This window comes from Ischnura elegans, chromosome 10 (assembly GCF_921293095.1).
Source record: "Ischnura elegans chromosome 10, ioIscEleg1.1, whole genome shotgun sequence".
Lineage (NCBI taxonomy): Eukaryota > Metazoa > Arthropoda > Insecta > Odonata > Coenagrionidae > Ischnura > Ischnura elegans.
This window is the reverse complement of record NC_060255.1, coordinates 25,332,790-25,346,185: the sequence shown is the minus strand read 5'-3', so window position 1 is coordinate 25,346,185 and position 13,396 is coordinate 25,332,790. Positions and strand designations below refer to the sequence as shown.

General features: G+C 35.6%; 1 protein-coding gene across 1 annotated transcript in view; it reads right to left on the bottom strand.

The window, feature by feature from the left end:
- Positions 1–871: 871 nt before the first annotated feature.
- LOC124167136 (hemicentin-1) overlaps positions 872–13,396 on the bottom strand; it is a 693,290-nt gene continuing 680,765 nt past the window's right edge. Inside the window, exons 14-15 of the mRNA XM_046544934.1 lie at positions 7,888–8,050; positions 872–3,131 (exon numbers count right to left, since the gene is read on the bottom strand). Coding sequence (XP_046400890.1) covers positions 2,907–3,131; positions 7,888–8,050 — 388 coding nt within the window. The 3' untranslated portion in view covers positions 872–2,906. The remainder of the gene's footprint in view (positions 3,132–7,887; positions 8,051–13,396) is intronic.

The following is a 13,396-nucleotide window of genomic DNA, read 5'->3' as shown; positions in this document are numbered from 1 at the left end:
TCGGTTTCAAGAGAACTAAAAATACCAAATCTGAGGCTTGCATTTAAATTTTATTTTAAGAGATCTATAGATAGATATCTATTAGATATGAGACATCTATTAGATAAAGTATAAACATCTAATAGATATCTACATATAGATAAATTGTTAATTAATACACATCTACGTAGATATCTATTGGACATGCTGCTGTTTTGACAATAATATATCTAATAAATATCTACTTGATGCGTAGTTTTCTGCGGTGTTGTCTAGATGATGTCTCCATATTCCTGGGTTTCACCCCGACCCCGACATCGACCTGAAGACGCCGCACCGGTTGGAATACCGGCGAAACTGTCGTCACAAAGAAAATCCACGCAGTGAAACCCAGGAATATGGAGACATCATCTAAATATCTACTGTTCATGTCTATTAGATAACTATTTGTCTATATGTAGATATCTATTAGATGTTAGTATTAGATATCGAATAGATGTTTATTTTCTGTGTGGGAAGAAAATAAAGTGGATCACAGAGTAGGGAGTATGCAATGAAATGTTTACACCCCACTTCCCTTTTCTTCATATTTTCTCTGAGATACTCTCACAATTAGCTCTTTGAATGAATTCAATTATAGCATAGTACCTAAATTGATTTAATTAGTTGGTACCTCACAGCTATTCAATGTCGGCATATGAGAATGCCAGAACTTCTAATTTGAAAAGTGTACTATTTTTGCGATTGCAAAATAATCCACCACATATTTTTCCAAAGAGACAGATTCATTTCAATTTACATGGTTTGTAGCTACCTACACAAAGGGTTCTGTACAGGATAAGTAGCAACTGTAACTTCTTAAAGGTGAAAAAATCCATGGAAGATTTTTAAATATTGCTGCAAACAAATGTATTTTTTATTTACATTAATTAAACACACGCACACACTCACTTACATATTTATACATAGTTAAATCTCATTGTTTCAAATTTGGAAATCACATTAACACTTATTTATTTTAGTCAACGACAAACAATTTGAACAAGAAAAAAATTGCAATGTGAGTTTTTCCATGATTTTGCGTTATATCAAATTTATTTCACATAACGCACCATGATATCTTTGGTAAAATTCAACAGCAAAGCAGTTACACATCAACTATTCATAGAATTTGCGCCCATGAATGATTTTCGGAGTTCAGCCGACCAATCAGAGAATCGTGAAGTAGTTTACGAACGCAATTCGTAAGCAGAGCATTTTATGCCATTCATTTATACAAAGAGAGTTTAAAAGTTGTTGAGCCGAGCTGAGCATCTTAGTGAAGCAGTAAAGCCATTGACAGGAGAGAAATAGGTCATTCCTTCACCTTCAAACAAACGTGGGAATGAGGTTTTTAAGGGCTTTTTGATTGGATTTTCGATGGTACCGAAACCTATACGGTGTAATTCACTACAAACATGATACCAAGGACCTGCCCTCGTGGACGATTTACAATTAACCATGGCCAGAAATGCCTTAAAAACATAAAAATTCACATTGAGCACTACATTTTTGTTTTTTTTTTGTGGCAAACAATGTGTTTAAAAAGACATGTATGTTGCTAACCCTCAAAACATCCATAACATTAAGTAAAAATTCATTCCCTTGTTAAAGTTTTCAACAGTCAGTGTAAAACTTTCAAGACTATCTAAAAGGTTCATGTTTCACTCACAATCCTTGAAGTCCTTTGGCTGTGGATCCTTGCTTGAATATTCCGTTGAAACAGATTAATTGATAACGACAACAAGTGCATTTTTTCAATTGATTACATAATTAAATACCACTTCATAACTTCTTGTGGAACCAATCGAACATTTCACAAAGCAACATGTGTAATACCATTTTGCTATACCTGTGAAAACCACGTTTGTATAATATCAATCCATGCAGTATTGACATTTTACATGACCCAATAATTTTCCTCTCCTTTAATTCAACAGTCCTGGCACACTTCTATTATATATCTTTGATAAACAATTAAAACTGCCCTCATGTCATAAAACCACCATCGGAAAAACACCGCCTCGGGGTAAATTATCATGCTAGATTTTCTATTACTTCAGATTGTATTTCATAATCTAAAGGAGTAGAAAAGCTGACTTGAAAATTCAATTACGACCAGCAAAAGATATTCTTCAAAAACATCAAACTTTTGTTTGACTTCCTTTTCACTTATTTTCACTCTACAATTGATTGGTCAATGCTGTTACTCTGACTGATTTAATTTCATGATGAATTCCTCTGCATAATTAGAGGATGATTTCAAAATAACCTCTATTTTACCCCAAAATGAAAGCAAACTTCAGCCAAGCCACATCCGGGATGGAATTCGTGTTGAAGAATGATCATCATAAACTACAGCAGTCTCTTATGCTTCAAAGCCAAAACTCCACCAATTCCAATGCTCAAATATCACTCTGTGATCATACAACTGTTTTCATCCAAACATCTTATAAGATTTTCATCAAATATGTACATGGAGTCTCATGTCTTTTGATGAGTCACACCTGGTGACTTTTCCTAGTTTTTTTTTGGTTCTAATTCTCATTGAGGAATCAATTTAACCATGATTCCACAGATGATGATATTTAGATTTTGGAAAAAGATCACTGAAAAGACTCAGTCAGCACCAATGACCGACTCACCACATTTAGTTACACAATAAATGACATGCGTTGTCAGTGGTTTTTCCCTTCCGAAGTCTGCATCACACGGAATGGCATATATTTGTGTCCGTCCTATTCAAGGCACGGCATCAATCACACCACACGGGAAAAATAACATGCACCGGCAAAACTTTGACACCTTGCATCTCACTGTGCCTTAAATTTGTTTTACATGGTTCTCCTTTACGCACAGGGCGGACTCTAGTCACGCCAAGCTCTTCATTATATGTCCGCCCTATCGTAGGTGCTCGGTCTGTAACCCGCCATCCGGCCGCTTGGGGAAACGGTGGGACATATCCTCGTCGATCCATTGTTGCTCGCTCTGGGATACTGCAGATCAGCATACATGTTACCGTAAGTCCAGTCAGCCCTTCCAGCATAACCGCGGCGGTCACCAATCACCATCGTCCCAAGATACTCCCCTCCCCAGCTACCTCTAGGTTGCTGCTTGAAAGACAGAAAATTCATGTGAACGGAGGGAAATGAGAAATAAGTTTTAGAGAAAGGAATGAGGAAAGGGTTTCAGTTAGCCTGGGATGCTGGGTGAAAGTGCAACGAAGGAAAATTACAAGAATTTCCTTAATTAGAGTGAATGGTGAGCTGTGATAAATCAATCATTAACATTTTTCCATGTCACTAATGATTTGTCTAATAAAGGCTATTTTGGGACACAGATACAGGAGACTTTGACTTCTGAATGGGTAAATTACTTAAATGGCCTGTCACTTAAAAGATCACTGCACCCACATATCACAGCTGATTCACACTCGTTCTCTCAAAATCACATCATTAAATGAAAAGCCACTAAAATTTTGGTTTTGATATTTGGGAAGTGGCACCAAATAATAAACTTAGGGTACAGTTGATTTGATAATTTGTTTTCTGATTACATATTTTGGAAAGAAATCATCTAGAGCAGTTTTCATTTTGTTCTCCATTTTCTGAAAATTATAAGGGCCTTTCTTGCAATTACCTAAAGACTGAAATCTTTCATTAATGATCACCAAATTAATTCTTTTCCATTGTCATTAAAATAGTAGAAATCTAAGAAAAGAAAGAGTGGAAATATAGTCAATACTTTTCATTCTGTAGGTGGATTGAGCATTTAATATAAATTGTTTGAATTTAATATGTATAAAATATTCATCATTTTCCACCACCAAAGATTTTTTACCAAGCTACAGCAATTGCAAAAATGCCTCAGTAATCAGTTGAATAAAATTACTGATAGAAAAATTATTTTGTTATTCTGACTGCATACCACTAGAAGTGATTTGAATTCTATACGAAAAACATAGTATGAAGAAGTCTAAAAAGAAAGTATAAATTCTAGCCCTGAGTAAAGTGGCTAAATTAAGTTTCACTATGATCTAGGAACTTGCATGTGAGAATTAATAAGATGATTTTATATACAGTGCTTAGAATGATGTAAAATTTAAAATGCAGAAATACCAAATATGTACACATGTGATAATTTGATTTCTTATAAGTACCACAAACAAAAAGAGAATATCCCATAATTTCTTTCACCTTTTCTCCTTTATTGACTCCTTAAATTTTTTAATTAAAGATGCTTAGATACACTAAAAAGATGTTAAAGACTAAATCATGAAAATCAACTACTAAAACACACCTACTAAATTTGACATTTAAATGCCCCAATATACACTGACAGCAAAAAATGGTTATTCAGAACTTAAATTATAGTAATTCATTGGTTTTCCATTTAAATTTACTTACTGGTAAGATAAACAACCATTTCTTATGAGGTATCTATTTATTTTTTTAACAGCCACCTAAAAATTAGGAAATGATAATGTGTAATATGTAGGACTTTTATAAATGCTATTCCAAACACCCTTAATGAGGCAACTTGTGATAAATAAATCACACTATGCTATGCTGTTCTGGAAGAAATACACTGCATTGACCTGAGAATGGCTAATCATGAAACCTAGATTCAATCTCAGTTTATGTTATTTGGCAGTGTATATTGAATAAAAGTTCTGCATTGCACTCTATTCGTCTCTCTCTTATTATATTTTTTAAGGTGTCACTGCTAAGTAGGGGTGCCTAACATAAAGGAGGCTCTTGGTAGCTCACCTTAAAGTAACATCACAGGTTAACACATCAGTGTCCAAAGTTTTTTATAAATCACACATTGTTCATTATTATAAAATATAATACGTATGAGCTCAACACAATGAACATAATCCAAACCAACTGAATAATAGAGGAAACCTTCTACTAAGTATGCGCACCGGGAAAAAATATTTATAAAAAAAAATTAATTTATTAAAAAAATTATACTAATTATAAATTATATTTTAAATCAAATAAATTATATTAAATATAAATTAATAATTAATTAATAATTAATTAATTTTACATTATATTCAATATTATTAATCATATTTATTTGAAAAATTTATTTTTATTGTAGCAAAAATTCACATATTATATGCCTTGCTGGAGTATTGGCTCAGCACTGCACTTGGTGCCATGTGGCACCCGTGGGCATTGTCGGGTTAACCCTTAGGCTGCAGGAAAAATGTTTTTAAATGTTTTACCACTGCACAACTACCTATGACAGTAACACAAAATTTTATTGCTACCTGGTTAGAGCTCAAGTGCACTTTCCCTCACTGTATGGATCGCTAGTGCAGCTTAACTCACCCCTTCCATCCAGGCCTATGCTGGACTCCTTCCTAGTGCGGTGGACGGCCATGGCCAAAGGGTGCCACCACTATGCAGGGGGAGGACTACCGGGGCATGGATATAATAATAAATATGGTATCGGGATATGGATACAATAAAAAATAAATCTTGAAATTTTAATCCTTTCCTTCTTGTGGTTGAATTGAATCTTACGTGATTGAATTATATTAATCAAAATTATTGTTTTATTTATTCAAGACCGTGTTAATTATGTTGATAAATGAGACATTATTGAAACCAAGTTAAGTGCACAATGTTGGTACTCTGACTGAAAAATTTGTCAGTTTTGGAACAGGTTGGCACCAGAGAATTCCAGGCTGGAGGGATACATCTTGTTGTCCCGGTGGACCAGCACTGGCCTGCCACCATCCCTCATGACAGGGGGAGCCTCCTGGCATTTCATTGTACTGCCCATTTTATATGATTTCCTTCCTGCTCTATGCTTTTGATATGCCTCGACCAGGCTATAGGGAAAAATATTTCTTGGTTCTCTCTTGCACAGGCTTGTGGCTAAAATCATGTACTTCTACAGCTAACTGGGTTAACACATTTAAATTGGTCTTATTTATGAGTTTTTATCACCGAACACTTGTATTTGATATATTTTTCCCTAAATACAATCAGATTCTACATCTATTCACCAAGATTTTTTACTTTTATTTTACTGCAATATCTGCAATCTCTAGAATAATGAATTTTCCCTCAGCTAAAGTGTGAAATCACCACACACTCCTTGCAAATTCAATATTTCCTGCAGAATGAAACATTACAAGTCCTATCTGGTGATTATGTTCAAAGACGTGCATTTTTCATTTCCATAAGGGTTTTACTTGGACTCAAGCGAGAGGGTCTTTTTGAAAATACATGTTTGTTATGTTTGCTGCCAGGGAAACTGGTTATTGCCCTTTTCATACAAGATGCTCCTGTTGGTGACATGAACCATCTAAATATGACATTAAAATACACCCGAATACCATCCCAGTGGTGGTAAGTTGGGCCAGTTTGAAAAAATGTGGTTGTTGTTTTTATAGCCACAGAAACCATGATAAGTGCCACTTATACATATATAAGATTATGCATGTGTTGAAAGACCCACCCAATTCTTGCCATAAAATGAAACAAAATACCACCTCCTTTGGTGGTAATTTGGTGTATTTTACTGCTGTGCTTTCAAAATTATTCTCCCCCATGGTTGCTAACACAAGGAATAACATCTCTCCAGTACATGGACTGTATCTGTGCTGGTTAGGTAGATTCCAATGGAGTTGTGGGCAGTTCTGAAACTGAAAAAATCCTGTGCAGTTCCTGCAGTATCTCCTGGCACAGTGCAGTTGCAACAATACATATGTAGTGGACTAGCATATCCTAAAGTAAGGCTTATCATACTGCTCATAGACATAACTTTAGTGTCATTGCAGGTCCGGGCCAGAGTATTGGTGCATTTTAATGCCCAATTTTAGCAAATGCCAGGGTCAGGTTAAATTTTTTTGCAGAGTCACTTGGAGAAAGTGTACATTTTGGAGGTTGAGCTGGCACTTTTGATTCAACTGAAGGTTGGTTTGGATAGCTGAGGGTAAAGCTCACCCCAGACTTAGTCCAGGCATATTAATATCACATTCAGTGTAAGGGGGCTTGTTCCTTTGCCACCTCACACTTTCAGCATTTTATTTGCACAATATCTGAAGGCTTCAACAGGATACTAATCCGGGGCCATTTGATAATCACCCATTCCTGGGTTACCATCTTTCATTCATTAGGCAACCATGACCCCCATTGTATGACCATATCTCCCAAACATTTTGAGAGAGGGGTTGAACTCCTAAGACAATGAATCCAGTGGCGGACAGATGGGGGGCTCAGGGGATGTGCGCCCCCTTTACGGGGCCACCCGTATTGCCAAACATAGCGGAACCAAAATTGTAACTTTTATATTATAAAATGGCATTGTCTTGAATGTGTACAATTGCTTTAATTAAAAATTTCTGAAGCTCTACATGTGACGTGATTATTTTTTATTTTGATAAAAGTAAAAGTAACTCAAGATATCTTTTGCGCTCGCCTTGAGTTTTCTCTGTATCTGCTACTGTATGAATCCCTATTTTCCATAGTCTTTTAACCAAATGCAGCATTTAGTATGGAAAAGACATGCAACAAATAGCCACAATTTCTCTGATCCCTGTTATGCTGTATATATTACATCGAATCCTCACATTTGAGTCCAAGTGCATTCAACCCTGATAGTTTTCTACAGAGATGGAGATGATCCAGGAAAGAGCCAAACATTGTTGTTAGATCCCTAAGCCTCCACCACCAACACTATACAAAACGCGCACCGACCCCTGCGTGCCTCTACTCACTGAAGCAGTCGCTTGGCTCCGTCCCATCTCCTCTGTCTCTCTCATGATCGTCGTCTCGCGTTTTTCGTCGCGAGCTCTATTCGTCAGACGGTGGTGGGAGGCGACATGATAGAAGGGGCCATCCTCACCTTCTTCACTGCTTCAGGGGTGGAGAATCCACCTCCCGCTGCAGGGCTGCCGCTTTGAGTCCCGATTCCGGGTCCCCCCGAGCGGCGGGTGGAGTCGAAGGCAGTTTGGGGGGACTTTGTACCCATAGATTGCCGTCCTGTGAGGACTTCCGACCCCGCTTCACTGATGAGCCGAACCCGCAACAGCACAGGAATGCAGAGGAAAGAAAATGGGATAAAAGAAAACAGGAATAAATTATGTGGAACAAAAACAAGGCAATTACTAAATGATAAATGTATTTCACCCAGGCTCCAATGAATACTAGTGGGAAGAAGTGATGGCTTTGAGACATGCCACCTTTAAGGTGTGGTATGCTTAAAACTCGAAGAGTTTTATTGGGAATTTTCTTGGTAATGAGCCAAAAAAATGACTGAAATTTGATTTTATAGAAGGTGGCTTTTAGTGTCATCATTCATACTGTATTTGCTAATGTAGAAAAATATAAGTATATAATGGATATTGAATTTTGGAAAAAGGACTTTCCCCAAAGGATATACACCTAACTCCAAATTTAATTTGAAAAGAATATCCATATCCATTGCACATACTACAAAGGAAAGTAAAAAAAAACTGCAAATAAAATAATGAGCCTAGAAAAATATCCACCAAAATTGAAAATGAAAGTTTCAGAAGATATATCAGGGTACTACATACTTCAAGTATACCATATAAGGTACATGCTGTGCGTGCATTGGTGAGAATTCTAAGTTAAGTCACACACATTTAATAAGTGGAAAGTTTTAGAGGCTGCATGTAATTTTGTGCAAAGTCATGAATTATATTATATGTAGTTTTAAAGAGATAAATTTGGCATATGTGATTATGTTAACTTCAAACTTGACCACTTTCTTCGATCAGCAATCACTTTTATTGTTAATTTTGTAGTTTCTGTGGTATTTATTGCAGACATTCAGATTAGATTGCTATAAGAAAATCATCAGAGCTAAAATCTGCAATAATGTTGATTGTTCAACATTTCATTGAGAAGATTAGAATCGCCATATTTTCATTTGTCCATCAGACATTTTTAAGAGTGGTGACAAATTTTGAGTTTTTATTTTCCTCATTGAATAAACCTAAAAACCATTAATCTGCTTCACATTAAATCTGGGAAGGTAGTCAAGAATTTTCAGCACGAGAGAAAGTATTTTTGTCCCTGCTTTCTTTGCTGGACCTACTTTCCTAGTTTTAAGACTTTGACCTCATCTTGTCTTATGTCACCATGCAAATTCTTCGGCCAATTTTCTATCATGACGTCTTTGCACGTGATTCAACTCACAAATAGAAAAAAAAACAGGCACACGAGAAATATGTATTGAGGGTTGCATATCACTTTCAAGAGGCTCTTGGCAGCATTAATTTTATTATTTTGCGGTCATTTATATTTTCTTATTGTGAAATCACGCGATTTAAATAGCAATTTTCTTCATAACTGATAATATTTTCGTTCTTTTCTTTGCTGATATTTCAGTACATTAAAAAAAAAAAAATTAATCGTATTTTTCCACTAAGTTTTGCCGTAATGCCGTCGTTCACTTACTTAGACCCGAAAACACAATTCATTAAAAGCATCCGATAAATGGAAGAGAAGGATAAGTTTTGACGGAAAAAACTTCCTCGTTCGGCAACTCTCTCGTAAATTAAAAATGAGAAGAGGCGTACCTAAGTTGCTGCTTACTTTCTATGAGTTGAGGATGTCGTGAGAGTTTAGTTGCATCTAATCGTTTAAGGAGAAACTTTTACCGGGAGAAAGAATCACTCTAAAGAGTGCTAACATCTAAGAACCCCCCAAGGCCCATTCGAAATTCATGGTAGAGATCGGGTTGGTGTGGTGGCTAGATGGTTGGCTTCCCACCCCGTGGACTCGGGTTCAAATCCCGGCGGTGGCAGAGAATTTTAAGAGACAGGGCTATTCCTGTTGTGTGGAGGCCACTTCGAGCAACACTCTGCCCGTCGGATGGGACGTTTATCCGTGGTCCTCTTGGTGTCTTTCTTGGCTAATGTTGACGCCACATATCTCTCCATCCTACATTTCATACCCTTCCCTTATGGCGCAAATGACCTCAGCTGTCGGTCGTCTCCTCCAAATACCATAATAAGTTCATGGAGTACTGAAAAGCGGTGACGAACGTGACATGAGGTCGTGACGTCATGAAATGACAAGGTTAAGGTCGTTGATTATTCGCTGGTAACAGCTCCATAAGCAGGCGATAGACCGAAAAATAGAAAACGAGCTTCTCTTTATTTTCCTAACGCTACTACAATCGAAATAAAAAAAAATATGAAAGAGCGAACGAAAATTTTACATTATTTTCATTTCTAAACTTTGGCGCTAAAATATGATGGGAAATATCAACTCACTCGGAAAAAGATAAAATTGCAATAATGAATTATCAATTATCCCGGCAATTACAATTTGATCTGAGGTAAAGGTGGAAAGAAAAAGGCACACCGGTGTCCTGTCTAATGTGACCAAGGAAAAATATAATTCTATGCATATAAAAGAGGATGTCTGTTTGTCTGTTCGCTATGCGTTTCCATACGGCTACACGGATTTCAACCAAAGTTAATACGTAGGTGCATTTCATGCTATGCTAGTACCTAACCCCGGTTACTTTCGGTTGCATCTGACGCGTTCTTTGCGTCGTGTTCTCATTACCGTTTGCTACGTCACGTCAAGCAAATTCTGCGGTTGGACACCCTACCGGGTAGACATACCTCTTGACATGCTCGAAGAGAAAATATAAAGGTCATGTGACCATGGATTCCAAGTTTCAAGTTTCCCATTTCCATGGGCACTATCCTTACCGAGCAACGCCGGGTGGCCTGATAGTTACAAATAAAGTAAGGGTAAGATGAATATTAAGATAGAAGAGAGGCAGCTCCCGAAAAAAAGTAAGGAGTATTACAGTCACCTAGTCAATAGATATAAAAATTGATGATGGCATGATCATGATTTTTAGGAATTTAGTCCAGGAAATGAAGCACTTTGGCTTGCAATTTTTTCAAACTGCATCGATTGACATGGAATTTTGATAGTGGGTAGGAAATAGACCGAGGATCAAAATGCATGTAATTCTTACGGGCGCTATTACCTTGGGGGTGGTTTACACCCCTTCTCGGGGGTGGAATTTTTAAAATAACATTTTGACCACAGAAATCAATTTAAAGCAAAAAATGCTACAAAAAATCTTTTTCGTAAAATTAATATTTTTCGAATTATTTGCGATTTAAAGTTAGTTTCTCGACGAAAAAATCAACTTTTTAAATCGGTTTTTCTCAAATAACTTGAAAAATACGCATTAACAAAAAAATTGTAGGTCATGAAATTGTAGCTTATAAGTCAACGAAGAAAATTATTTTTTATATTCCCTTGACAACCAATACGAACCGAGTTACGGCTTCTTAATGGATAGCTTTTGTTTTTGAAACGCTAAATTTTAGAGATTCAATGTCAAATAGCGCAAAGACTATGCATTTTTGAGAAAAACTTCGGTATCATTTTTAAGCTGTTTTAAAATCCTTTCTTAGTAAACATAAAAACAGTGTTTAGCATGAGAATTGAGCGAGTTATGATAAAAATAACGCCAATCAGTACTTTTTTCTACGAAAAAATCAGTGAAAATAACAACATAATTACCACCCTAACAAAACTTGATCGTTTACCTTTAAGAGATCTCTGTATTAAGTTACATCAATGGATCATAAAAGTTTAATAAATCTAAAATCCCTGATTTAGAAAAAATTGGAGCTACAAGTGAAAACCGATTTGCTACAATTTCGTAAAATATGCTCTTATTTTCAAAATAAATGGAATTACAAAAATAAAAATACTGGAAATAAAAAAAAATACTTTTTTGACGAATTTTAGCAATTATAACTTCACAGATTTAGCTTTGCACAAATTTTTTGATAAATATTAATTGAGATATGGCCGTTTAAAGTCTATTTACAAGCGAGCACCACCTTATTTAAGCCCTTTAAACTCACCCCTTTCAAAACTAAGGGATAAAAAGGAACTTAATTTATATAACCTCGCAGCCCTTAAAAAGACGTGCAAAATAATTTTTAAATAAACGTTCTATCATAAAAAATAACGGAGATAAGCTTAAAAATTCAATCAATTTTTTTTCTCGAAAATTTCGAAAAGCGCAATTCAGATCATCATAATCCACAATGCCGGTATATAATTTCTATGCTACACGTTCGGCACTGGCGTATACACTCAAATTTCATCAAAAATAAACATACATTCCTATAAGATTTGTGTATACACATATACATGCGTGCATGTATGCGATCGCACGCCTGTAACTTGTGTGCATGCGTGTAGCGGGAAGATTGGAAGCCATTCAGTACCCGTTAGATTGTGTTATATGTAATGTATACATGAATATACATTTAATTATCTACCATTACACCCCTTTTAAATGAAAAAAACCGCCTGCACGTGAAGAACTTCTCAAATTGATTTTTTATCACAAGAAAGGGTGCGTCGTTTCATATGGCTGAAGAAAAGGGGAATTATGTTGCAATTCGATTTGTTCCGGGTGTTCTGGTGAGGATTGTCTAGTATAAGAAGAAGATAAAGATGACGTTGACGACCACGATGACTATATAATGAAAATGATTAAAGTATTTCTTTTCATCTGTATTTGTAGTAGTTTTATTTTTGTCTATTTACATAAATATTTCTTGTATTTTTGTGCAAATATACGTTTGTGTGTAAATTTACTTTATTGCTATTCATACCTATTTAAGTAGTTTATAAGCATTGCCATCTTATATGGGGTGGTTTTTACAGGTTGAAAAGTTGCAAAATGAAAGTAGTACATATTTTAAGCGACAGCATTCTTAATTTAGAACACTGTGGCGAATAATATATTTTTTTATGGTAATTAATTTTTTTAAGATAATATGGGTTGATTTTTAAGGGCTGAATTATTCTGAAATATTGTTCCAAAATATAAAAAAATAATTATGCAACTAATACAAACTAAATTTTACCCGAATAAAGTTTTCAAGTTTAGTTTTTTAACTTTTGGCATTTAGGGGTAGTTTTCATCCCTAAAAAATAAAAAGTGCCTATCGTCATAGTATAGATTTTGAAGTTGAGGGTAAGATTCTATCACCAAATTTTTATGCAAATCGATTAATTTTGAAAAAAATGCAAGGTTTTTCACTTTTTTGAGCTTCATTTCCTGGACTAATTGGATTTGGTGGCTAAGAGAATGAGGCCAAAATACCCCAGAACCAAATTATTCAAGCGAGTCGTAATAGGAATACTGAGACCATATTTCATGAGATGTGAAGAGCAATAAATTTGGTGATAGCGATGTCATAAACTACAGTCGACTTGTAGCTTGTCACTATATCTCAGGAAAAAATTAATGCACACTCCATAGTTAATGATATTAATTTTAGAATTTCCTGATGTACTCTTTGAATCATCGATTTTCTACCAACTTA